This window comes from Choloepus didactylus, chromosome 8, assembly GCF_015220235.1.
Source record: "Choloepus didactylus isolate mChoDid1 chromosome 8, mChoDid1.pri, whole genome shotgun sequence".
Classification (NCBI taxonomy): Eukaryota; Metazoa; Chordata; class Mammalia; order Pilosa; family Megalonychidae; genus Choloepus; species Choloepus didactylus.
The window spans coordinates 144,962,028-144,989,727 of NC_051314.1; the positions used below are offsets into that span (position 1 = coordinate 144,962,028).

Consider the following 27,700-nt stretch of genomic DNA (forward strand, 5'->3'; position numbering starts at 1 on the left):
GGACTGGTGGTTTGATGGGTTGAGCCCTCTACCATAAGTTTTACCCTTGGGAAGACGGTTGCTGCAAAGGAGAGGCTAGGCCTCCCTACAATTGTGCCTAAGAGCTTCCTCTCAAATGCCTCTTTGTTGCTCAGATGTGGCCCTCTTTCTCTAGCTAAGCCAACTTGAAAGGTGAAATCACTGCCCTCCCAGCTACATAGGGTCAGACACCCAGGGGAGTGAATCTCCCTGGCAACATGGAATATGACTCCCGGGGAGGAATCTAGACCCGGCATCATGGGATGGAGAACATCTTCTTGACCAGAAGGGGGATGTGAAAGGAAATGAAACAAGCTTCAGTGGCAGAGAGATTCCAAAAGGAGCCGAGAGGTCACTCTGGTGGGCACTCTTACGCACAATATAGACAACCCTTTTTAGGTTCTAGTGAATTGGAGTAGCTAGCAGTAAATACCTGAAACTATCAAACTACAACCCAGAACCCATGAATCTTGAAGACAGTTGTATAAAAATGTAGCTCATGAGGGGTGACAATGGGATTGGGAAAGCCATATGGACCATACTTTCCTTTGTCTAGTTCATGGATGGATGAGTAGAAAAATGGGGGAAGGAAAAACAAACAAACAAAAAAAGAGCACCCAGTGTTCTTTTTTATTTTAATTGCTCTTTTTCACTTTAATTTTTATTCTTGTTATTTTTGCATGTGTGGTAATGAAGTTGTAAGGGATTGATTTTGGTGATGCATGCACAACTATGTGGTGGTACTGTGAACAACTGAATGTACACTTTGTTTTGTATGACTGCGTGGTATGTGAATATATCTCAATAGAATGAATAAAAAAAAAAAAAAAAGGAGACCAGCTGGTGTAATACAGCCACGTGTACACGTCACCCTGTTCCAGGAGAAACAATTGAGGCCAAGACTGCTAGCTGTCCACAACAATCCATTCCCATTTCCTCCTGGCTCATACCCATACCTCATTTCCTGGCACCGTCAGGCAGTGGGGTACAGTCATGTGACCAAGTCCCCGTCACGTGGCCAAGTTCCAGTCCTGTGGCCAGTTGTAATCACTAGAATCTGAGAGTAATTGTCTTGGGCCGTCCCAGGCTGGCCCCTGAATCCTTCCTGTGGGCATCTCCCTGCTCTCCCTGCCCCTGTGCTGACTGGGTGCAGCCTCCAGATGGGACCTTGAGGATGGTAGAGCCACAGGAGGAGAGAAGACTGCTGTAACATACGGAATGCAGGATACACCTCACCATCCACCCGAACTCCCATGGGGGCTGTTACACAAATAGGAAAGAAGCCTCCACTGAATTGAGCCACTACATTTTAGGTTCTCTGCACTGCAGCAGCTTAGCCCACCATAATGAATATGCTAATTAAGAGATATCAAAGGAGCTCAATTTTGGGTATGTCAATGCCAGAGATAAGAAACAATTTTAGATTATACAGGATCCCACCAGATAGGGATCTCACAAGTGAACTCAAAGAAACATTAGTTGTTTGATTTTATAGGCTATCACTAGAGAGATTACTTAGCTCCTCCCCATAGTGAAATAAAAAATACACCAGTAGCTTGATAGTAGTTATTTTACAAATATTTTTCTCCTCAATTCCCAGCTTCCTGCATAGAAAATGGTGGTATTACAGGTCTTTAACCTTTTTTGTATTTTCACACATTTTCTAAATTGTTTATAATAAGCACAATACCTTTGTAACTAAAACATTATTCAAATACACACAGAACTCAAGAATAGACAAATAGATCAATGAAATAGACACACATACCAGTGATAACCCACAATATATAGGAACTTGATATATGATAAAAATCACATCATAAATCAGTGATGAAAAATGAACCTTTTAATGCATAGGATCAGAGAAACTGACTTCTTATCTGGAGAAATGTTAGCTATTTCATATAATGTACAAAAACAAATTGCAGGTGACTTAAAGACCCAAATCTGGAATACAAAACCTTAAAACTAATAGCCATCATCCCACCCCATTCAAGATGGCAAAGCTTCAGGGCTCCATCTTCCCACAGAAGCTTTGAACCACCAGCAAGAACTGGCCAAAACATCTTTCTTAAAGTTCCAGAAAACAGTTAAAGTTCTGCAAGAAAAGGGTAAGCACCGAATCAAGAACAAGGCCATTTAAAAGCAGTAGCCCCCTCCCCCCTGCTCCCCAAGTTGGCATGATGCTGCACGTGCTCCCAGTGCATGTCCCCGGTCCTGGTTTCAGAGGGAGCAGAGTAACCCTTGGGCATGTACTGGGAGCAGCTATGTCTGGCCCAGTCTGTCTGGTGGTGACCTGAGGGAATAGCTGTCTCAGAACTTGATGAGCAGAACAGATGAGCAGAATGTGGCTCATCGAACTCTCTTACAGAACACTGTGAGCGAGCAGTCAAGTCGTGCTGCCTGGGGCAAGGAGTTGCTGGTTGCAGGACACACAGTGTAGTTCCCAGGACCATGAGGAAACTGTTTCCAGAGAAGATGGGACATTCAGAACCCAATAAATGGGGGAATTCCTAGGACCACATGTGCATGCACAAGACAAGACACATGTGCAGAAAGGACGAGGGAAGCCTCCAAGCTTTGGTCTGGAGCAATGTGTCACATACAAAGGAGCCTCAAAAACACTAAGTTTTCTCATCAGTAACCATGGAGGCAAGAAGGCAGTGAGACAACATATTTAAAGGGTGAAAGCAAAATATTGCCAACCAAGAATTCTATATCCAGCAAAACTGTCTTTCACAAATGAGGGTGAGATTAAGACATTCCCAGATAAACAAAAGCTGAGGGAGTTCATCACCTCTAGACCAGCCCTACAAAAGATGCTACAGGGAGTTCTGCAGGTTGAAAGAAAAGGACAGTAGACAATAGATTGAAGCTGCATAAAGAAATAAAGATATCCAGTGAGGGTAATGGTGTGAGGAAAATATAAATGCCAGTTCTTTGTATTTTTAGTTTGTAACTCCACTTTCACTTCCTATAGGATCTAAAAGGCAAATACATAAAATGTAATGAGAAATCAGTGGTTTTGGACTCATAATGTATAAACATGTAATATATGACAAGAACTACATAAAGATTGTGGGACAGAGGGGTATGGGAACATACTTTGTGTGTACTATTGAATTTAGCTGGTATTAAAGCAAACAAGACTGTTATAGATTTAGTGTGTTAAATTTAAGCTCCATGATAACTACAAAGAAAATACCAATGAATATGCAAACTCAAAGAGACAGAAATTAGAATACAGAGTGGCAGGTAGGGGAATTAAGAGTTAATGCATAATGGGTTAGGGTTTCTGTTTGAGGAGATGGGGACATTTTAGTAATGGAAGGTAGTAAATGTACCACAATTTTTTGAATGTGATTAATCCCACTGAATGATACGCTTGGAAGTGGTTGTGTTTATGTTGTATAAATGTTCCCACAATTAAAAAAAAGAAAGAAAGAGCAACTAAAGAGACAATGACAATTAAATGCAATGCATGATTCTGGATGGGCTCTAACAAGGGAAGAGAAAAGGCTCAAAGGGACATGAGAAAAAATTGGAATACAGACTGCAAGCTTTATATCAATGTTAAATTTCTTGAACTCAATAACTGCACTTAAGGTGGTCACATTGTGAATATCCTTGTTCTTAGGAAATGTACCTGGCAATACTAAGTGTTCAAGGAACACGATGCATACAACCCAAACTCAAGTGTTCAGAATAAGGATGGATAGATAGACAGAATGACATGGCAAATGTGGCAAAATGTTCAAATTGGTGGATCTGGGTAAGTGGTGGGGTGTGTGGTATGTTGGCATTCTCCTTATGGGATTTCCATTATTTTTTACTATCCTGTAAGTTTGAAAGTATTTCAAAATAAAAAGTTTAAAAAACAAAACAAAACAAAACACTGATGATCATGATCTTTCTTTGGTTCACATATGCCCAGGGCCTGGAACTGTGTCTGACACAGAGTAGATGATTGAGTTAGTACCTGGTGGATAAATAACTGGAAGAATAAGGCAATACTCCATAATGGCAATGAAATAAAGGATTTCTTATACAAGGCCCCAATGGTACAAACCATAAGATAAAAGGTGATAACTTTGACCACATCAGAGTTAAACCATTCATGACAATGTGATTATAAACAAAATTTGAAAAATGACAGAATGAGGCAAAATATTAGTAACACACATGACAAAGTATTAGTAGCCAGAATATATTAAAAGCTCTTTTTCCCTTCACCTTGTATCTCCAGTAAAATATACAAAGGCAACATAATATCCTGGCCAGGACTGTAGGCTCCAGGTGGAGTCTGACCACCTGGGTTTGAATCCTGGCTCCACCACTTCCATAGCTGTGTGACTTTAGGTACATTACTTAACCTCTCTGTGCTTCAGTTTCCTTCTCTGTAAGAGGATAAAATTTCCAATAAACAGTATTAGAAAAATTGTGAAGATAAAATGAGTCAATAGATATAAGATCTGAGTATAATACTTGGCACATAGAAATCACTCAGTAAATTTTAGTATTTTTATGATTGCACTGCTTTAATTTGCTTCTTAACTAACCACAAGTGAATATTGTATTTCACCTCCTTCTAACTAGAACATAAGATCCATAAGACAGGGCTTTCCATTGTATTCCTAGCACCTAAAAGCGTGAGACAATAAATATCTGGTGAATGAATGAGACATCAATAAGAAAATGAGAAAATGATGAAAGACTGGCAGAATAACAGGCTAAGGATATGAATAAACACTTCACAAAAGAGGAAATCTTCATAACCAATAAAGTTATGAAAAGATGCACAACCTCACCAGTAATTTGGAAAATGAAAATTAAAACAACTTTTGATACCACTTTTTACTCATTCACTTGGTCATATCTGGAGAATGTGAGGAAAGAACTGGCATACACTACTGAAGTGTAAACTGGTACAGCCACTTTGGAGAACTACCTGGTACTGCTGTCATCTTTGTCATCTTCATTGTCATCATCGTCGTCACAGCAGCTAACACTTCAGAGCTCTCACTATCATCATCATCAACATCATCATCACCATCATCATCATCACAGCAGCTAACACTTTAGAGCTCTCACTATGTGCCAGATCTTGTATTAAGTGTCAACCCTATTAACTGTCACAACTTCATGGGGTAATCCTATTATTATTATCATTGCATAGACGAGGAAACTGACTTATCTGTAGGTTAAGTAACTTGCTGAAGGTCACACAGCTGGCAATGGCAGAACCAGAACTCAAATCCAGCCCAGCTGGCTCTAGAATCTATGGAATTATTCCACTATATTGTCTCTCATTTATGTATGCCCACTGGTTGAACATCTTTCAAATATTTATTGACACTCTGTAAGTCTTCTTTTGTGAACTGCCTAGTCACAATCTTAGAATGTTTTTAATTAGCCTATTTGTCTTTTATCAATTTGTAACATCTTTAGTTCAAGGTGTGTGTGTGTGTGTGTGTGTGTGTTCTGTCTGGGAAACCAAATAACCTTACTAGAAGGAAAAATACTACAAGGAAGAAAAATAGGAAGTTTTTGGTACACTTATGAAAAAAAGTAAAGGTAACCCAAAGATGCAACACCTTGTACTGCTGATGGAAGACAATTTATAGCCACAGCCGTGGGGAGTGGGCTCAGGCCCAGTCAAATTGTCAGGCTGTGCTTCGTTCTTTTTGTCTGTGTTCCTTAACTTGCATAGTCCCTATTAATCTATCTTCAAGCTCTTTATCTCTTTCTACTGCCAGTTCAAACCTACTGTTAAGCCCCTTGGGTGAATTATTTATTTCAGTTATTGCACCTGTCAACTTCAGAATTTCCCTTTGGGTTCTTCTTCTTCTTTTTTTTTTAATCATTTCTATCATTCTATTGATATTCTTTATTTGATGTGACATTGTCATTGTACTTTCTGTGCCAGTTTGAAACTTAATGGACCTCAAAAGACCCATGATCTTTTAATCCAATCTTGTTGGGTAGAAACTTTTGATTGAATGTTTCCATGGAGATGTGACTCACCCAACCGTGGGTGACACCTTTTGATTAGATCATTTCCAAGGAGGTGTGGACCCCATCCATTCAGGGTGGGTCTTGATTAGAGCACTGGAGTCCTTTAAGAGAGCTCACGGAGATGAGGAGCTCAGAGAAGTGGAGAGTGACATTTTGGAGAGAAGTTAAGAGAAGTAATCCAGAGTTTCCCTAAAAGCCAACCCAGACCCAGAGTCTTAGAGACACTGGGGGAGGCAGACAGAAAGACATCTGGAGATGCTAAGCTAAGAGATGAAGCCCAGAGTTTGCCCTGGAGAGGCTAAGAGAGGACCCCCAGATGCTTAGATGCACAGGAGCTAAGAGAGAGAAACTAAGAGAGACAGAAGCCCAGAAACATTTTGAAGAAAGCTATTTTGAAACCAGAACCTGGGAGCAATGCTGATCAGGGAACTAGTCCACTATTTCATTAAAGGCACAGTCTGATATTTGGATGAAATCCTTGTGGTTTTAGGATATGGCAAAACACTATCCTTCTTCCCAGGAAAATTCTGATGAATTAAGGGGTGTGATTTTCATGATGTGGACAGAAAAATGAAAAATAAATCTATGAGGAAGAGCAACAAGGCTGCAATATCAATAAGCCAATAAGCTAACCATCAATTACTAAATAGGGACAGAACCATGGTTATGGAACTCAAAGTCAATGGGACTCAGGGGACTGGTGGCTCAGAAGAAGAAGAGGTGTAGGTAGTTTTGAAAAGAAAAACAAATTAGAAAAAGACTCAAGTAGAGAAAGTGGGATTGATATGGTCCAGCGTAAAAGGGCTGGGAGATGAGTCTATGACATGTGCCTTAGCAAAAAGACCAGACGAGGGAAAACACAATTTGCATGGACAAAGTCAAGGGTCTGGAGAGGCTGCAGAAATCACACATTTACCCAGAAACCACAAGGGTGAACTTGGAACCCTCAAACACAAATGGATATGCACCTCCTACATCCAGAAGGAAGCTCAAGGTCAAATCCACTTTAGAAATGTAGAGGAGAGAAAAAAGGGAATTAAATAAAAGCACAGAAATCCCTCAGAGCTCAGCCGAGCTTTCCAAAAGAAAAGGAACACCTGGCAGTGCCTAGAAGGGACAGATTAGAGCTGGCAGCAGCCAATGGAGAAGGCAGGACCCGGGTCTCTCTTTTCCCCAAATTGATCTTTTCCCCCCATCCTTGGGCACAACAGCAAAAAGACAATCCAAGGAGAGCACTTGAGTGTAAAGGCTGCCGCAGCATGAGGTCAATGGTGAACCCAATGGCCTGTAGCTGACCGTTCATTGCCAGGCTCTTTCCCAGCCTCCATCATTCTCTGAGGGTAGGGGCTGGGCCCAAGATGAAGTAGCACTTGTTAGAGCAAATGGATCATTTAAAGCAGTCTCTTCACTGATACCCAGAGAGGATAACTGACTAGTCCAAAATCAAACTAAAGGTTTGTGATGGAAGTTTCTTGATTTCTAGTTTACTGCTCATTTAAATACACCACACTTCCTCCCTAAAACTTGTTAACTGAAAAGGACTTAAAAATATTTATTAAGAAATTGTCTGGAAAAGTGATATAAATACAATATTAATTTCAGCATTATATATTACTGAAAAGAATGGAAACAGCCTCATTGTCTCTAATTAGGGAAGAGACTAAATAAATAATGGTGCATCCATTCAATGATATAACATACAACTTTTTAAAAAAAATGAGGTTGATCTATGTGTTTTAATATATAGTGATCTCAAAGAGGCCCCATTAAGTGAAGAAATCAAGGTGCAGAAGTGGCAGGACACACACACACACACACACACACACACACACACACACACAAACATGGGTATTCTGGTTTGCTAATGCTGCCTTTATGCAAAATACCAAAAATGGATTGACTTTTTTAAAGGGGGTTTACTTGGTTACAAATTTACAGTCCTAAGGCCATAAAAGTATCCAAGGTAAGGCATCAACAAGAGGATACCTTCACTGAAGAAGGCCGATGGTGTCCAGAACACCTCTGTCAGCTGGGAGGGCATGTGGCTGGCATCTGCTGGTCCTTTGCTCTCTGGTTGCGTTTCAAAATGGCTTTCTCCAAAATGTCTCTGGGCTTCATCTCTTAGCTTAGCATCTCCAAACATCCTTCTGTCTGCATCTCCAAGTGTCTCCAAGCAACAGCAAGTGTCTGGGTCTAGGCTTGGCATATCCCAGGGTGTTTTCACCTCTCTGCTCTCTGTGTGAGCTCCCTTTAAAAGATTCCAGTAAACTAATCAAGACCTACCCTGAATGGGCGGGGTCAAATCTCCATGGAATCATCCAACAAGAGGCCACTCTAATCAAAAAGATTAATAAATCTGCCCCCACAAGATTGCATTAAAGAATATGGCTTTTTCTGGGGGACATAATATATCCAAACCAGCACAACTGTTACCTTGTGCATGTATAAACAAACACCACCAGAAAGATACACCAAGAATTGGTAATAGTAGCTGCCAATGGGAGGGAAACAGTGCTGGGAGAAGGAGACTTACTTTTCACTGTATTCTCTTTTGTACCTTTTGAATTTTGTACCATATGCTTGTATTAGCTATTCAAAAACATAATGTTTTTAAAAAAGGATGTATTACAAAGGTAAATCCACAGATACTATATTCATTAGCAAAGAGAGCTATGTGGGAAAGAGTCCCAAATTAACAGCAGCTTACAAGATGGAAGCTCAGTTCTCTCTTATGTAAAAAGTTTCAACCAGTGGGAATGTTTTGCTCTAAGCAGACGGCAGGGCCAGGGTTCCTTCTGCCTTTGTTCTCTGCCATCCCCAAGATATTTGCCTTGATTTACATGGTCCAGGATGACTTACCACCACATTCCACCCCAGCCAGCAGAAAGGAACAGGAAAAAAATTCACTAGATGGGTCAACAGCAGATTTGAGGTGAAAGAATCAGCAAAATTAAAGATTTAAAAACAACTGATGACTTTCCTGATCTTCAGGGATGACTAGGCAGTGACCACCCTAACTTGCTCATGTTGATAAGGGATGCTGACTTTATGAGAAAAGGGGATGCATGCATGACTACTTTGGAAATTTCCTATATAACTACTTGTTAAACCATACTTTGAAAGATATTATATTTTTTTGCATATAGATTATATTTCACAATAAGGAAATAAGTGAAACTGTGGAACTGTAACCCTTAATATTCTTTGAAATGCACTAACTACTTGTTAAATTGCATTTGGAAAGTTATCACTTCTATGTATATATGGCATATGCTACAATTAAAAAATATGATTAAAAAAAAAAACAATTGAAACTATCCAGTTAAGGAAAAAGAAAAAAGAATGAAGAAAAGTGAATAGGGTCTAAGGGACTTATGGGACACAAACATACATATTACAGGAGTCCAAACAGAGAAGAGAAGAAGGAGCATAAAGATTATCTGAAGAAAAATGGCTAAAAACTTCCCCAATTCAAAAGAAAAAAAAAAAAAAACATGGATATAAACATTAAAGAAGCTCAACAAACTCCAAGCAGGATTATCTCAAAGATAACACACCAAGACACATTATAATAAATTGTTGAATGCTGAAGACAAAGAGAGACTCCTGAAAGAGCAAGACATAAGCAATGCATCATATACAAGAGATTCTCAGTAAATTTGTGTCAATTTCTCATCAGAACCTTGGAGACCAGAAGACAGTGGGGCGACATATTTAAAGTGCTGAAAGAAAAAGAAAAGTCAACTAAGAATTCTCTATCTGGAAAAACCGTCCTTCAAAATGATAGAAATTAACACATTCTCAGATAGAAAAAGCCAAGGAAGTTCATCACTACTAGTCTTGCTGTACAAGAAACAGTTCAACCTTTATGTTGAAAGGAAAGGACATTAGAGTCACTTGAAAATATATGAAGAAATAAAGATCTCTGATAAAGGTAACTACACGGGTAAATACGAAAGACAGTATTATTGTATTTTTGAATTGTAGCTCCACTTTTTATTTCTTAAGTGATTTAAAATACAAAGGTATAAAATTAATCATAAATCTATGTGATTGGATATATATATGTATAAAGTTGTAATTTGTGATAAAAACATAAGGGGGAAGCAGAAGGGTACAGAAGCAGAGTTTGTATGCTATTGAAGTTAAATTAGAATCAATTCAAATTATATTGTTAACAGATTTAGAATGGTAAATGTAATTTCCATGGAAATCACAAAGAAAATATATAACAAATTTACACAAAAGGAAATGAGAAGGAAATCAAAATGGTTTACTAGAAAAGATCGAACAGCACAAAAAAGGTAGTAATGAAGGAAATGAGGGATGTCAAAAATGTAAGATATAAAAAACAAATAGGAAATGGAAAAACTAAGTCCTGCCTTACCAGTAATTATTTTAAATGTAAATGGATTAAACTCTACAACCAAAAAATAAAGACTGGCAAAATAGATTAAAACAACAAACAAAAAAAACACCAACATGATCCAACTAGATGCAATATACATGAGACTCACTTTAGATCCAAAGACACAAAAAGGTTGAAAGTGAAAGGATAGAAAAAATTTTTCCATACAAATAGTACAAAAAGAAAACAGTATGACTATACTAATATCAGTCAAAATGGACTTTAAGTAAAAAACTGTTAAAAGAGACACAGAAGAATATTATACATTGATAAGTCAATTCATAAAGAAGCTAAAACAATTCTAAACACATATGCATCTGTAAACAGACCCCCAAATTTATGAAGCAAACAGACAGAATTGAAAGGGAAAAATAAAAAGTTCTACAAAAATAGTCAGAGACTTCAATACACAACTTTCAAGACCATAACAATAAGGAAATAGAGGACTTGAACAACCCTATAAAGCAACTAAACCTAAAAGACACATATGGAATACACCAGCCAAACAACAGAATACACACTCTTCTCAAATGCACATGGGTCTTCCCCAAGGTAGACCATATATAAGGACACAAAAAAAGTCTCAATAAATTTTAAAAAATTGAAATAGAGAACAGAAAAGCAATAGAGAAAATCAACAAAACTAAAAATTGGTTCTTTGAAAATATAGATAAAATTAACAAACTTTTAGTTACGCTGGCAAAGAAAATAAGAGAGGGGAAGCAAATAACAAAAATCAGAAATGAAAATGGGAATGTAGTCAGTCTTAAAGAAATAAAAAGGGCCATAAAATAATGCTATGAACAGTTGTACAAAAAAAATTACATAATAGAGACGAAAAGGACAAATTCCTAGAAATACACAAATTATCTACACTGACTCTAGAAGAAATAGAAAATTTCAACAGACCTATAATAAGTAGAGTCTGAATCAGTAGTAAAAAACTTTCAAAGAAAATTCCAGGACCAGATGGTTTCATTGGTGAATTATACCAAACATTCAAAGAAGAACTAGCATCAATCTTCCTCAAACTCTTCTAACAAATTGAAGAACGCTTTGTAACTCATTCTATGAGGCCAGCATTATTCTGATACCAAAGCCAGATAAAGACATTGCAAGAACAGAAAATTCCAGACCAATATCCTTAGGAATATAGATAGAAAACCCTCAAAAAATTCAAGCAAACTGAATCAATAGTATATTAAGCAGATTATACACCATGAAGAAGCAGGATTTATCTCAGGAGTGGAAAGGCGGTTTGACGTAAGAAAATCAATCAATGTATTAATAATACATTAATAGAATGAAGGAAAAGAACTACATGGTCATCTCAACAGATGCAGAAAAGGCATTTGACAAAATCCAGCACCCACTCATAATAAAGCCACTCAGAAAACTAGGATTAGAAAGGAACTTCCTCAACATAATAAAGGTCATTTAAGAAAAATCCACAGTTAACACTCAATAGTGAAAGACTGAAAGCTTACCCCATAAGATCAGAAAGAATACAAGGGAGTCTTCTTTCACCACTGCTATCCAACATTTTACTGGAAGTTCTAGTAAGAGCAATTAGGCAAGGAAAAGAAATAAAAGGCATCCAAACTGAAAAGGAAGAAGTAAAACCATCTCTATTCACAGACGACATGATTCTATATTTAGAAAATACCAAAGAACCCATTCAGAAAATTTATGCAAAAATTGGCTGTATTTCTATACCTCAGCACTGAACAATCCAAAAAGGAAATTTAAAAAAAATTCCATTTATAATAGCTTGTAAAGAATAAAGTATCTGGGAATAAATTTAACCAAGGAAGTGAAATACCTGTACACTGAAAACCACAAAACACTGCTGAAAGAAATTAAAGAAGATCTAAATAAATGGTAAAACACCCCAGGCTCATGAATTGGAAGACTTACTATTTTTAAGATTTCAGTGCTAACCAAAACAATCTAGACTCAATCCCTATCAAAATTTCAGCAGACTTTTTTTGCAGAAATGAAAAAGTTATCGTCAAATGCATATGTAATTTTGAGATGTCCTAATAATCAAAACAATCTTGAAAAGAATAAAATTAAAAGACTCACACTTTCCAATTTCAAAACTTACAACAAAGCTACAGTAACTAAAGCTGTGTGGTGGTACTGGCACAAGGGGAGCCACAGAGATCAAGAAAATAGAATTGAGAGTCCAGAAATAAACACACATATCTACGGTCAATTGATTTTCAACAAGGAAGACAAATCCACTCAATGGGGAAAGTACAATCTCTTCAACAAATGGTGCTTGGAGAACTGAATTTACACAAGTAAAAGAATGACATTGGATACCTACCTCACACTGTATACATAAATTAACTCAAAATGGATCAATGACATAAATACAACAGTCAAAACCATAACAATATTAAAAGAAAATATGACATGAACTCTTTGTGACTATACATTTGGCAATGGATTCTCAGATATGACACCAAAAGCACAAGCAACAAAAGAAAAAAATAGATAAAATGGACTTCATCAGAATTAAAATCTTTTGTGCACTGAGGGACATTATAAATAAAGTGAAAAGGCAACATATAGAATGGGAGAAAACAATTGAAAATTTAATATCTGATAAGAATTTTATATCCAAGACATATAAATAATGTAAAGAACTGCTACAACTCAATAACAACAAAAACAAGCAATCCAATTTTTAACATGGGTGAAGGCCTTGAATAGACTTTTTCCAATATAGATACACAAATGGCCAATAAGCATGTGAAAAGATGCTGGAATCATTTGCCATTAAGGAAATACAAATAAAACTCCAATGAGATACTAAGTCACACCCAGTAGAATGGCTATTAATAATAATAATTTAGAAAAAACAGAAAGTAACAAATGTTGGCAAGGAGGTGGAGCAACTGGTACACTCCTGAACTGATGGTGGAAATGTAAGATGCTGCAGCCACTGTCTGAAACAGTTTGGTGGTTCCTCCAAAAGTTAAACTTAGATCTAGTATATGACTCAGCAATTCAATTGTTAGGTATATATACTAAAGAAATGAAAACAGGGACTCAAACAGATAGTTTACACCAATGTTCATAGCAGCATTATTTACAATAGCCTAAAGGTGGAAACATTTTCCGACCCAAGTGTCCATCAACACATGGAAGGATACGCACATAAATACATACATACACAATGAACAAAATAAAAGGAATGCAGTTCTAATACATGCTATAGAATGGATAAACCTTGAAAACATTACAGTGACTGAAATAAGCCAGACACAAAAAGACAAATACTGTGTGATTTGATTTATATGAAATATCTAGAATAAGGAAATTCAGAGACAGAAAGTTAACTAGAGGTCACCAGGGGCCAGGGGGATGGGGGAATGGATTATTATTGTTTAACAGGTACAGGGTTTATGTTTGTGATGATGAAAAAGTTTTGGCAATGGATGGTGGCTGGATGGTTTGACTGTAGCACTACACTGTAAATACAACTAATTCCACTGCATTGTGCACTTAAAAATAGTTAGAATGGAAAATTTAATTTTACATATATTTTACCATATAAAATCAAAAGAAAAAAATTCAGTTCTGGGACGGTTGTACAAACTTTGTGAATTGTGCACTCTAAGAAGTGAATTTTATGGTATACGGAATATATCTCAATTAAAAAAAATTTAATAACATCCCATTCAGTTTGTGACCTGACCAAGTGACGGTGCAGTGGATTTTCTCTAAGGCTGGAAGAGCATGACAGGCCACCAACGTACAGGAAATGCAAAGCAACCACAAAGCAATACCCATCTCAAGTGCTAAAACGGCACAGGAGTCCTGCTGGGAAACAGGTGTGCTGAAGTGGATTCCTCCTCTGAGGTATCTTCCAGGAGATCTTGCTATGTCCATACCAGACTCCTGAAGTCCATTTTGCCTCTTACAGGAAACTGGATTTGTGGAACCGTAGGAGGCAGGGAGCACCCAAGATAGGGGTGTGGTTATGTGTCAACATGGAAAAAAAGCACCTTATTGTGAATTACATTGATGCTATAATTTCCAAGCTCCAATCTTGGGGCTTGCCCTTATGAAGCTTGTTACTGCAAAGGAGACGCTAAGCCTACTCATAATTGTGCCTAAGAGTCTCCCCCAGAGAACCTCTTTTGTTGCTCAAATGAGGCCTTTCTTTCTCTAAGCCCACTCTGCAGGTGATCTCACTGTCCTCTCCACTATGTGGGGCATGACTCCCAGGGGTGTAAGTCTCCCTGGCAACGAGGGATAGGACTCCCAGGGATGAGTCTGGTCCTGGAATCCTGGGATTGATAAAGTTCTCTTGACCAAAAAGGGGAAGAGAAATGAAACAAAATAAAGTTTCAGTGGCTAAGAGATTTCAAATTGAGTCAAGAGGTGTGCCCAACTGTGGGTGATGACTCTGATTGGATAAATTTCCATGGAGGTGTTACCTCACCCATTCAGGGTGGGTCTAAATTAAATCACTGGAGCCATATAAATGAGCTGACAAACAGAAGGAACTCAGTGCAGCTGTGAGTGACATTTTGCAGAGGATCTACGGCCAAGATGGACACTTTGAAGAAGGCACAGAAGCTGAGAGAGTAGCTGAAGATGAGAGACAGTTTGAAGATGGCTGTTGAAAGCAGACTCTTGCTCCCGAGAAGCTAAGAGAGGATAAACACCCCAAGAGCAACTAAGAGTGACATTTTTGACAAACTGCAGCCTAGAGAGGAACGTCCTGGGAGAAAGCCGTTTTGAACCCAGAGCTTTTGGAGTAGACACCAGCCACCAGCCACCAGCCACGTGTCTTCCCAGCTAACAGAGGTTTCCCAGACACCATTGGCCATCCTCCAGTGAAGGTACCTGATTGCTGATACATTACCTTGGACAGTTTATGGCCTTAAGACTGTAACTTTGTAACCAAATAAACCTCCTTTATAAAACCTGATCCATTTCTGGTGTTTTGCATTTGGCAGCATTAGCAAACTAGAACAGAGGTCATTCTGGAGGTTACTCTTATGCAAACTTCAGCCAGATATTGCAAATTGCCACAGTATGCTAAGGCCCACCCAACAGTATTCCTGAAAACCCTAGAAAACAGCCTGGGCTCTTTCTAAGAGTCTATAAAAGTTTTACTTACTAAGTTTATTTTTTTAGAAACTTTAGACCTCCAGATTGATTGTTCCTATGTCAGATAAACCCTGAAACCCAGAGGTACCAGCCTCTCCAAGAACATCAACCAGTTTCAATCCTCTACTCCACAAGATTGACACCCCTTTCCAGCATGAAGAAGCCAAAATGGCCATTTCCTAGATATTCCTGAAATTGAGATAATGCCCAAATGAGAGGGAGGAGGTGTAACTGAGAAAGTAGTATTTAACAAATGATTATAACTATGACTCATTATATAGATATTTCTTTTTAGTTTCTAGTATATTAGAATAGCCAGAAGAAAATACCTGAAATTGTTGAACTGTAACCCAGTAGCATTGATCTTTGATAATGATTGTATAATTATATAGCTTTTATCATGTGACCACGTGATTGTAAAAACCTTGGGACTGACACCCCCTTTATCCAGTGTATGGGTAGACGAGTAACAAAATAAAGACATGCATGGAAAAAAAAAGTAGGCCTTTAAGAGAACTAAAGAAAAACTGAAAAGGGTTCTCTATAGTCAATTTTCAATTTTTTTTAAATCAAGAAAAAATATATATACATAAATCTTTAATTTATTTACATTTGGTGTGCTGTGACACTGATAAATTTTGGCTCCAAATGGGCTTGGGTTGGTAATCTATGACATATGGGGTGTTACGGTTTGCTAATGCTGCCATTATGCAAAATACCAGAACAGGATTGGCTTTTGTAAAGGGGGTTTATCTGGTTACAAAGTTATAGTCCCAAGGCCAAAAGTGTCCAAACAAAGGCATCAACAACAGGGTACCTTCACTGAAGGATGGCCAATGTTATCCAGAAAATCTCTATCAGCTGGGAAGGCATGGCTAGCGTCTGCTGATCCTGGGTTGTGTTTCAGCTCCTCTCTCAGCTCCTGTGCTTTCTTCGTTCTTTCTACCAGGACATTTCTAAGTGCCTGAGGACAAAAACTCTGGGCTTCATCAGCAAAAATCTGCTTTCAACGGACATCTCCAAAATGTGTCTCAGCTCCAGCACAGAGTTCCTTCTGTCTGAGCTCTTATAGGGCTCCAGTAAACTAATCAAGACCCACGCTGAATAGGCGGGGCCACATCTCTGTGGAAATAATCTAATCAAAATTATCATCTACAGTTGGGTGAGTCACATCTCCATGGAAACACTCAATCTAGAGGTCACACCCTAATCAGAAAGATTAATCAGGCTGCCCCCACAAGACTGCATTGAAGAACATGGCATTTTGGGGGACATAATAACATCCAAACCAGCACATGGGGAGATAAGCTTGAAACATTATCAAACAAATTACTCTTTATTGAAAGTCCATGAGACAGTGTAGTTTGTAAAAAGTAATTACAACTTGTTACAGGATCTGTTCTTGTTACTGGATCTGAACACCTGAACCAACCAATATTAAAAGATGACAGACTCAGAGGATCTTCCTAAGGGGCTCCTCTCCTATCACAGCAGGAGGTGCGCCATGCCAGGTATCCTCCTGCTGGTGAGGTTAGTGACGCTACTTTTAACCACTCAGTCGAGGTGCTGACTGCCAGATCTTGGCATTGTAAAGGCAAGCACCAGAAGCATCCACAAAGGAAACAAACTATGTTCACTGAAAAACAACCAGAAGATTTGAAGATCTTGTTCAATAAGAACCTGGACCCAAACCCTGGTCTTCAGAAAGAAATGGCCTTTAAAATGGGAATACATCCAATGGTACTGCAGATTTGGTCCAAGAACCACAGAGCAAAACTCAAGAAAGCAAAATATAAGCATATTCAGCAAAAACAGCAAGAAGCTCAACAATAGCAATTACTTGAGGAAGGAGTCAAGACCAGGCCTTCCAAGAAAAATACGGACATGCCACACAGAGCCCCCACTGGTGTGTGTCCTCTCTCCTTGGTTTACACAGATAATTCAGTACCCTCCTTCCAACTTAGCATATGTCCCAACTTTAGATTCCCCACAGACCACTTTGTTGGCCACAAAATAGTCCCTGTTGGCTGCTGCCAAGACCTTATCATATACTGCCTCAATCCCATTTTGGAATCCCAAATTCTTCCCCCAAGCTTAGATTCTAATTCTTTTGTCTCCATCTTGACAAAGAACTTTAACGGCATTTTAAGTTCTCTCCTTTGCAACTTTTCTGTAAATCTAAAATTATCCCCAAATAGAAAGTTCATCTTTGGGCTCTGCTTTCAGGATACTCAGGCTAGGACAAATGCACTAGAAGATAATTTTTTTAAAAAAAGATCACATATCACCTGGTATTCAGCCTGTTGGGAATTGAATCGCATCCCCTGCAAGAACTTTTCAAGTCATTTGTGAACAGGATCTTCAAAGATTCTATTAAGATGAGGCCAAATCAGAGTGGCCTTAAACCTATATGACTGGAGTCCTTATACACAAAGGAAATTTGGATATGAAAGTAGAAGGCCCAGGAGGAGACCAAAGAAGACAGATCACCATGTGACAGGGGCATGCAAGCCACCAGCAAAAAAACTACAGACTTCTGAGAAAATATGACCTGACAATACCTTGATTTCAAACTTCTAACCTCCAGAACTGGGACAATAAATTCCTGTTGTTTAAGCCCACCAGCCTGCAGTATTTGTCATAGAAGTCCTGGAAAACCAAAACAAAGCCAGAGCCAGGTTTAGAGAGGATTTTTCAGTCTCAATTGCACTTTGTTCTAGTTTGCTAATGCTGCCAGAATGCAAAACACCAGAAATGGATTGGCTTTTATAAAAGGGGGTTTATTTGGTTACACAGTTATAGTCTTAAGGCCATAAACTGTCCAAGGTAACGCATCAACAATCGGGTACTGTGATGGTTGGGTTCATGTGTCAACTTGGCTAGGTGGCCTAGCTGTCTGGTCAAGCGGGCACTGGCCTGACGATTCCTGTGAGGCTATTTGAGGCTGGTTGGTTTGTCGGATCATCAGTCAATTGACTGCAGCTGACTGATGATTCATCAAGGGGCGTGCTTCCACAGTGAGAGAATGCAATTGGCTGGATTTGGTCCGGGTGATCAGTTGGAGACTTATAAGCCGGACGGTTAGAGAACCCTAACTAATACAGGTACCTTCACTGGAGAATGGCCAGTGGTGTCTGGAAAACCTCTGTTAGCTGGGAAGGCATGTGGCTGGCGTCTGCTCCAAGTTCTGGTTTCAAAATGGCTTTCTCCCAGGGCATTCCTCTTTAGGACTCAGCTCCTCAAAAATGTCACTCTCGGTTGCTCTTAGGGCATTTGTCCTCTCTTAGCTTCTCCGGAGCAAAAGTCTGCTTTCAAGGGCCATTTCCAAAATGTCTCTGTAAGCTGAAGCTCCTCTCTCAGTTCCAGTGCGTTCTTCAAAGTGTCCCTCTTGGCTGTAGCAAGCTTGCTCCTTCTGTCTGAGCTTATATAGTGCTCCAGTAATTTAATTCAGACCCACCCTGAATGGGTGGGGCAACACCTCCATGGAAATTATCCAATCAAAGGTCTTGTCCGCAGTTGATTGAATCACATCTCCATGGAAACACCCAAAGGATTCCAAAATTTAATCAACACTAATATGTCTGCCCACACAAGATTGCATCAAAGATAATGTCATTTTGGGGGACGTAATACATCAAACTGGCACACATGTATTAGAAAAAATAAGCACTGATAATCAGTGATGTAAGTACATATCTCTAAAAATTAGGGTGGAGGAGCAGCAACTAAATCCAAAGGAAGAAGAAAAGATGATGGAGAAAATAAAAATCAAAGTGGCTATTAATTAAAATGAAAATACACCCACCTACCTGGCCCAGCACCCCTGTCTGGTGGGTGATGCTCTGTGCCAGCTACAGCTAGGGGATTCAGGCTACCTGTCAGATGGAAGGCAGAATTTGAAAACCACGAGCCGGGATACTTAGCTGAAGAGATTTTGACACTAAACATTGAAATTGCGGCCTGGCTTCTCCTTGCAGCTTATAGTAAAATGTGACAGGACAGGATAGAGATAAGCTGAGAAATGAACTCTTGGGTACAAAGAAACCAGAAACTGATACTTTGGAAGATTCTGGGCTTCCAGAAAGTGAGACCCCAGAAACTACAGCCCCATGTGAGGATTTAAACAAACAAGGAACCTGACCACCATTTCAGTAGAAGCCAAGATTTGAGATGGAGTTATCCAGAAAGGATCTGTGGAAAGTCCTACTGTCTGATGGTTTCGACCCGTGTGCTTCACGCCAAGCCAATGAGATTTTTGAGAGAACTGTATAGTCGGAGCCATGGCCGGTCTGGACTGGAGGCAACGGAGGAACAAATTGAAGGAAAAATGTCTTCAAACACAGAGCCATGGAGATTGAAGTCTGGAGTCAAGAGGTCTCAGGCTGGGAGAGTGGAGCAGCCCATGCATGTGGAAAGGGTGAGTGTGCCCCAGAGGCAGAGCTCAGGCCTTCTGCCTCGATGCTCAGTAAGAGGGCTGCCACCCCAGGCCCCAGAGAGGGTAGAGCACATTCCCCGGGGAATGGGGAGAGCCTGGCCACCACCGCACCGTCCGGAGAAGGGAGAGCCTTTGCCCCAGAGAGGCAGAGTCCGGGTGGCACCCCGATGTTTGAGGAGGGTGGGGCTGAGAAGAAGGTGGTCTCCCCAGTGTGTGGATATGTTAGAGCACTCACCAGAGAGAAGTGTAAAATCCCCAAACATCAACCTATCTGTGAAGTTCAGCAAACTCCTAAATGATGCTTCTTAAGGACAGAGAAATTGTCTATGCCCTGCCTTCCCTTCTCTCCAGCTCCTAGAACTGACTTCAGCTCATGGCAGCCTGTCAGCAAAATTCTATTAAATTTTATTGAATTATTCAGGAAATGTTAATGGTGGGGGGAGACTTTACACCTTGTTCACCTTCTCCCAACAAACACTGATAACCTTCACCGTGGTCCAACTTTTGCTGCCAGTTTGTGGGATCCAGAAAAAAACATAAAGCTAGTCGGTAGGCTCTGGGTATGGTTTGGGAGTACAGAGTTTCTGGTTGGGCTGATGAGAAAGCTCTGGTAATGGATGGTAGTGATTGTGAATGTAACTAACACCACTGAATTGGTTGCATGTACTTGAAAGTGTCTAAAATAGGAAATGTTATGTTGTATATATGCTATCACAATATTTTTTAAATGTGTGCTCTCATAAGTCATCTTTATCTCCCCAGAAGGAACAATTATTGGTCTTGTCATCATTGATTAGTTTTGCCTGTTGTTGAACTTCAGAAAAATTGAATACTAACTTATGAGCACTTTTGCATCTGACTTCTTTTACCCACCATTTCATGTCGTCAGATTCATTCATGTTAATTGTGCTCTTTTTTGTTTGTTTATTTTAGAGAAGTTGTGGGTTTACAGAACGATCATGTATAAAATACAGGATTCCCATATACAACTCTATTGTGAGTATACTCTTCAAAATAAAAAAAACTCCTTGGTAACCTAATACCAGCTGATATTCACATTTCTCTGATATTCCCCAATATAACTTGTTAAAGTTGGCTCGTTAAACCAATATCCAAGCAATGTCATCACATTAGGACTTAGGAATGGATGATACTAATTCAATCTTTCCTTCCACAATTAACATCTTTGCCTTGTAACAAATTTTCCTCATCATGTCTCACTAATAAACTAGTGACAGTTGATGAAAAAAACAGAATTCTTACAGGAAATACAGGATAAAAACTTAATTCTCAAAGAAAAAATTAATTACAGAACAGAGAGACCTAAGATCTAAGTCTGAATCTGAGGTGTGATCTGGACAAGTAATTTAATCTTTGATAAGGTTACTGTAATGCATCTATGAGAAAAAAAACCAAATATACAAATTGCAAAGCACATACCCAGAATTTTAAAAATTAGCTACGATTTTACCATACTGGGTCCTAATACAGCATACAACACTACTAAAAATTCTGCACTCCAAGTCATTTCATTTAGAAAAAGAAAATCCTTCACATATTCCTAAAGCACATAAGGAAAAAGAAAAAAAACTGGAAACTGGATTTTCCAATAGCGATGAAGAACCACAGGAATCCATTCAAGAAATCTTTGTTATGCTACCACTATAAGCAATATGGGTACTCTGTACTTGTGATGTACATCTATGGTCTGCGGACGAGTTCTGAGGTCCCAGCCTTGCTGGAAACTTCTCTGGAAACTACCTTTGGCCACATATCTCACTAAAAGTATGTCCTAAATGACCATGTTATACCACATGATCATCCTTCTCCCCAACCCTCCACCCTGACAGAGCCTGAATAAGCATGTCCCAGTCAGATCCTTTCTGGAGAATCTGAACTACGAAATGGATTTTTTAGGCGGCCAGTAGTTGACTGAGGGAGGAAGAAAGAGACAAAAGCTACAGAGAGAAACAGGCTTTGGATTCCTGACCTTCCAGCCCCCATTCTAATTATAGTAACATTCCACCATACTTTATTTTAAACATATTGAACACACCTTATTGTATGTTTTAAGAAAACCCTTCTTCTATTTGAACCAGTTTGCAGAAGATGTTACACACACACATTAAACAACACAGAGAACTACGTCCCCCTCTCGCCACCCACTCAACCCTGGAAAGTCACTTAGGTTTATTGGCCACAGCTTTTTAGGCCAAAAACAAGAATATACCACAGACGATGACTGGGAGATGGGGTAAAAGGTGTCATGGGGCCTCTGACAGGCTATCGCCTTCAGGAAGAAAGACTTAAGACTTTGTAATTCTTTTAACAAAGAACATACACATGACCTCTTTTCTCTCCCCCAATTTAAGAAAAAAAAAAATTGAAGTTATCTTCTCTGTGGTATGTCATTACTTCTGACTTGGTCTGTGTGTCGGTGAGATTGGCTGTGACGAATTTCCCTCAGTCAACTGTATGGAATCAATGGGAAAATGAAAATTTTTACAAAGGCTTAAGTCTTTGCCAAATACCAGATCTTTAATTTTATAAGAAAAAAAATTTTCTTAAAAATACCTGGGGATAACCCTGAAATACTGAAACTATTATCTACTCCAGGGAATAATTTGCTCATTTATCTGTCAATGAGGGCATGTTCATAATTGTTTGTTATTTCCTATATAAATATTCTTAGTAGCTGCCTCCTATTCCATGATAGTGAATGTTGAGGAAAAGCTCTCAATGGAAACTGAATGAATAAAAAAAATCAGTTTGTCCCAGAAATATGCATTGTGAATGTCAATGCTGGTAAAGCAAAGAAAGAGATTTGGCTATATTACCAACGTAAACACTGATTTTATTTTGCGGGGGACATGATTCAATCCCCAACAAATGTCAAGTATTTGAGCCCAAGTGTGTGACCACAAGGAAATGTATTTTGCAAATAGAGAAGATGTATGTCAATGAGGCAAGGGTAAGAAGACAGCGAGTTTAGTCAATTCTTTTGCAGTGTGCGGTTTTCAAGGGTTTCCCCAAATCCCTGCAGCAGAAAGGAACACAGGGTTGCAACCTTGAGAATCTACCTACCCTCAAACCCAACCACGAAGTATACTAGGGAGTTTATCCTATCCTCTTTGGAAGCATTGTTGACCAGAGCAGAGCCAAATCAGCAGTAATTTGGGTTGTTCATGATAATTCCTGTAAGAAGCAGGGCTGAGATGAAATTTTATCTTTATAGAAAGTCTCTGCTAAACAAATAATTATAAACAAGATCACCTTGACCTTTTAAATTGCTTAAAAGTTTTCAAGCTCCCTCCAGTGATCTACTTGGAACAAAACTGATACCCTAATCGCAAATTAGGATCTTTCCAGATAATTTGCTGTTAGCCTAGTTCTACTCGCTGCATATTGTTTGAAAATAATAAAACTACACTTCTTTGCATATAGCTTCATTTATTAAAACTGGAAATCCCTCCTCTCCCCATGCTTTTTTGGAATTCATGACATTTTTATAATTGTAAGCCACTTCCATACTTGAATGGACCAAAGTTAAACAAAGAAGACATTTTCCATGAAAAATACAATACAAACATAGTGTGATTCAAGTATTTTATAATATTTAAGCTGCCGTTTTTAATTAAACATGAGACACTTTTCATTCTTGGAATCTGGATATTAGCCACAAAATTAATTAACCTTTTTAGTGTGTAAAGAAAACTTCATGGAAATAGTAGCACACACAGGCATATTTAAGTTTTGGTGCAAAGTAAGAATCTAAGTTGGTTATTTTCCTTTTACTATAGGGTCTAGTTTCAATTTAATATGTTTAAAGCATATTAACTAGGAAATACATTGCACTCAACTTGTGGAAGATAACTCTCTCAGGCCACAAGGGTACCATTTAGTAAATTACCACTTTGTGCACTGACTGCTACCCAATGGCCTCAAAGACATAATTCACTTTTCAAGGTGAACCTTTTACCTACTTATTCCTCCAAAGGCTCATTATTTGTTATTTATTTAAACTGATGGAGAATGACGAGGCCAAGGGTAGAAAAGAGAAGTCTTTCAAATTTTAACATTTTTATTAACTTGATTTATTTAAAGAAAATTTATGGAGCAAAATCATCAGCACAACAGCCATATAAAACACAATTATTCCCCCAAATTTGGCACATGTCTTCTACGTTCAAATCCAAAAAGCAGTCCAGCAAGAGCAGCAATTTGGATTTTCACTAATCCTACATTTCAACAAACTACAATAAATCCATGATACTAAAATTTCCCCACTAGAAGCTATCACATTATCTGCTCTTGGTTAAAATATTTCTGTCCATTGGGCATCCCTAAATTTTGATTAACTAGATCAAACATATAATTAATGTCCTGCTGTACAAAACAGAGGGCAGGGTGATGTCACAGTCTACAACAAGGCTCCAAAGACAGCTGTCAGCAATAGGCACACAGATGAGTCCTTCTTTGTACCCTGAAGATTCCTAACCATCAAAGCAAATAAGTCCTGACCAGACCCCCACCCTACAATATCAATCAAGCCAAAAGCAGACAACAGAAATTACAGTGGAAAGGAGTCCCGGATCTTGCCTGGCAGCTAATGGACAGGTGCTGCAGATTTTGGGGGAGTCTATCACCTGTAGGTCTGGGCCCATTTATAGCCATCCTGTTATGTTTCAAAAATGTCTTATATTTAGCTATCATGGGCAAATTTTTATCACTACATAACAGAAGTAAGGCTCAGATTTCTGCAGAATTTTCCTTTCTCTCTTAAAAAAAAAAAAAATTATTGTCCTAGACTTGAACATTCAGTACTTACAGCTGCCACTGAAGTGTTCACTGCAAAAATAAAAAGACAACCCAGAAATGGGGGATCCATTCAGTCAGCCCTTCTTTTTCCTGATCTCTCATTTAATATTTTATAACACATGCAAGCTCTGTGAAAGTTCCTTTCTTAAATAAATCCTACAGCAGACACGCAGGATGCAAATGCTTTCCACTCTGAACCGCCCCTCACGTGAAGATTCTTCTCCACGGGTCCATAGGCCATTGGTGACTGAAGCTGACCCACTTTGGCATCGGTCACTGGTCAGCGCGCCCCAGCGCCCCCAGACACGGCCTTCAGGAACGCGTGTTTCCATTTAGGACGACCCCCTAAAGTCGGCCCTTTCCAAAAGCGTCTGTCCGCAGCAGTAGCAGACCGTCGGGACGGCTGGGAGTGGGGGGCGGCCGGCTAGGGCGGGTGTCTTCGGGCCCTGAGAGTGGGGTGGGGTAGCGTGGGGTAGCGTGGGCCCGGCCCCGGCCCCGGCGGACTGTCTGGGGGCACCGCGCTCACAAGAGTTGACCTCGGGGTCGCGCGGCTCAGTGCACCAGTACTGGGCGCACCTGAGCTCCCTGGACCCCCGCCCCGGCCCTACCGCAGCCCCAGAGGGCGCTTCTGCTAGGAATGCCAGGCCCGGACCGGGCTGCACCCGCGCCCCCCGCCGGCCAGGCTGCACCTCCACACCCTCCACCCGCCCGGATCCCCCTGCCAGGCTGCACCTCCACACCCTCCACCCGCCCAGATCCCCCGGCCAGGCTGCACCTCCACACCCTCCACCCGCCCAGATGCCCGTGCTCTGCTGCATCTCCGCGTACCCGCCTGGATTCCCCGGCCCGGCTGCGCCCCGCGCTCCCCGCTGGCCCGAATCCCCCTGCCCAGCTGCACCTCCGCGCCTCCCCGACCCTCCCTCGGGCCCGGAGACGAGTAGGGCCTCCCCGGGCCGCTCCCCTACCCCACCACCAGCCTCCCCAGCTTCTCTCCTGGGCAGTGGCGGCCGGGGGAGGGGGTAGGTTCTGCCGAACTGAGAGGAGGACAGCGGGGGCGCGACGAACCCCTGAATGGGAAGGGTCTGGGGGCTCCTCGGCCCCACGGGCAATCACTCCCGGGTGGCGGCGAAGGGGAGGCGGGGAGCTCCCGGGGGAACGAGCCCTCGCAACCCCGACCCCCGCTGGAGCCCCCTGCCCTCCGCGCGGCCGGGACCCCACCGTGGTCTCAAAATCCGGTAACCCCCGCGCCCCCCGCCCGGCCGCAGTCTGACCCTGCGCCTACCGCCCGGCCCGGCCCGTGCCCCTTACCCTCTGGGGTGCTCCGTCTCCTCCTCATTGTCCCCGTCGATCCCGCACGTGTCCTGATCGTCCAGCTCCAGGCTTTGCTGGCTGGCGGCAGACTCACTGTCCTCCGCCATAGCGGCGGCGCGGCGGAGGAAGGAGGCGGGAGGCGAGGGGCGGGACGGAGAGGAGGCGCGGCCGGGGCGGGCAGCGGGCCTGAGAGCCCCGCCCACCGAGGCCCGGGAGCCCCGCCCGCCGGCCTGCAGCCGCCCGGTGCGCCCGGGGGCGGGCACCGAGAGTTAGGGGGTGCGGGGCGAGGCCGGGGTGCGCTCGCGTGCCGGGGCTGCGCGATGCTTCCCCTTGGGCTCCTTTCCGAGGTGGCGCCGCACAGACTCACACCCCGGGACTTGGTTCTGGATCCCAGGGCGCGAGGTGCTACAGGTCAGGAGCACCTGGGACCTGCCCAGGGCTTGTGCTCCGAGGGCAGCGAATCCCTCAAGGCCCCAAACGCGCACCCACTTGTTGAAGTTCCATTTCGTAAGATCTACATCTATCTATAATATACTATTAAATCAACGTCAGAACAGAGCGCCTCCCACCTTCCACCTGGCGAGCCGACGGCGACTCTTGACAGACGATTCTGGAGCTGCTGGTTTCCGACGCCAGAGGCAGCGGACTTGGACAGAAGCACCGCGGAGAGGAAAATGAGAAGACGTTCCTGGTGCCCACTAGGCCCCTCTGGCTTCCCCATCAAGGTCATGGCCAAGACCCGCAGACGGGGTCATCCCTCCCGGTGAACAGAGGAGAAAAGGAGGCACCCCTGCGTCTCCAAGCACAAGGCGGTGACGATCACACTCCTGCGGTGCATCCTACAAGGCTGATCCAAAGTCAAGCCAGAGCAGAGACACCCGCGTGCTAGTTTCACAAAGGCAAGGGGGTGTGGAAAGAGAAACTGCTCAATGAGGAAAATGAGACCCCCGAAGCCACCTGAAATTTTTGGTGTGGGTCCTTTTTTTGCAGAAGGTATTGGGAACATTTTGTGGCTTTCTTTTTTTCACAGGAAGAATCTGTCCTTAAAATGATATGGAAGTATCTAAAGGAGGAAATTGCAGAGCAATTTCAAAGTCCATCAGAGGTTTATGACTAATGTTGAGCCAGCTACCGGTTCTGTAAAAAGGGCAAAATGGGGCCAAAACACAAGGAAATACAATGCAGTCTGTCGCAATTGAAGCTATTTCTGATGCAGAAGGTGATTTAGGTGTCCTCTGGCTTCAAACTTTAGGATAAAAGATAAAGGCTTCCTGCAGCACACCCTATGAGTATGAATAATTGGATAACTGACCTGGTTGAGTAACCAGTAAGCTCCTGGTCAGGTACAAGCCTTTTAGATCATTCACTATAACCTGTGGAAAGGGTTCTTGAAAGGAATTTTTTTTTTTTCTTTTTTTAACTACAAGGCAAATGAAACTCAGCAGACATATTTGTTTGGATTTTTAAGAAGCTTTGACTAAGAACCTTTCAAAAAAGAAGAAAACAATCCCGGAGGAATAAAATGAGGACATTAAAAAAAAAAAAAAACAGTTAAATGCTAG

General features: G+C 41.0%; 1 protein-coding gene across 3 annotated transcripts in view; it reads right to left on the reverse strand.

The window, feature by feature from the left end:
• Positions 1–26,251, reverse strand: part of NMT2 (N-myristoyltransferase 2) — an 88,718-nt gene extending 62,467 nt beyond the window's left edge. For all 3 annotated transcript variants that reach the window (XM_037846644.1, XM_037846643.1, XM_037846642.1), the window contains exon 1: positions 26,136–26,251. In XM_037846644.1, coding sequence (XP_037702572.1) covers positions 26,136–26,245 — 110 coding nt within the window. In that variant the 5' untranslated portion in view covers positions 26,246–26,251. The remainder of the gene's footprint in view (positions 1–26,135) is intronic.
• Between the last annotated feature and the right edge of the window lie 1,449 nt (positions 26,252–27,700).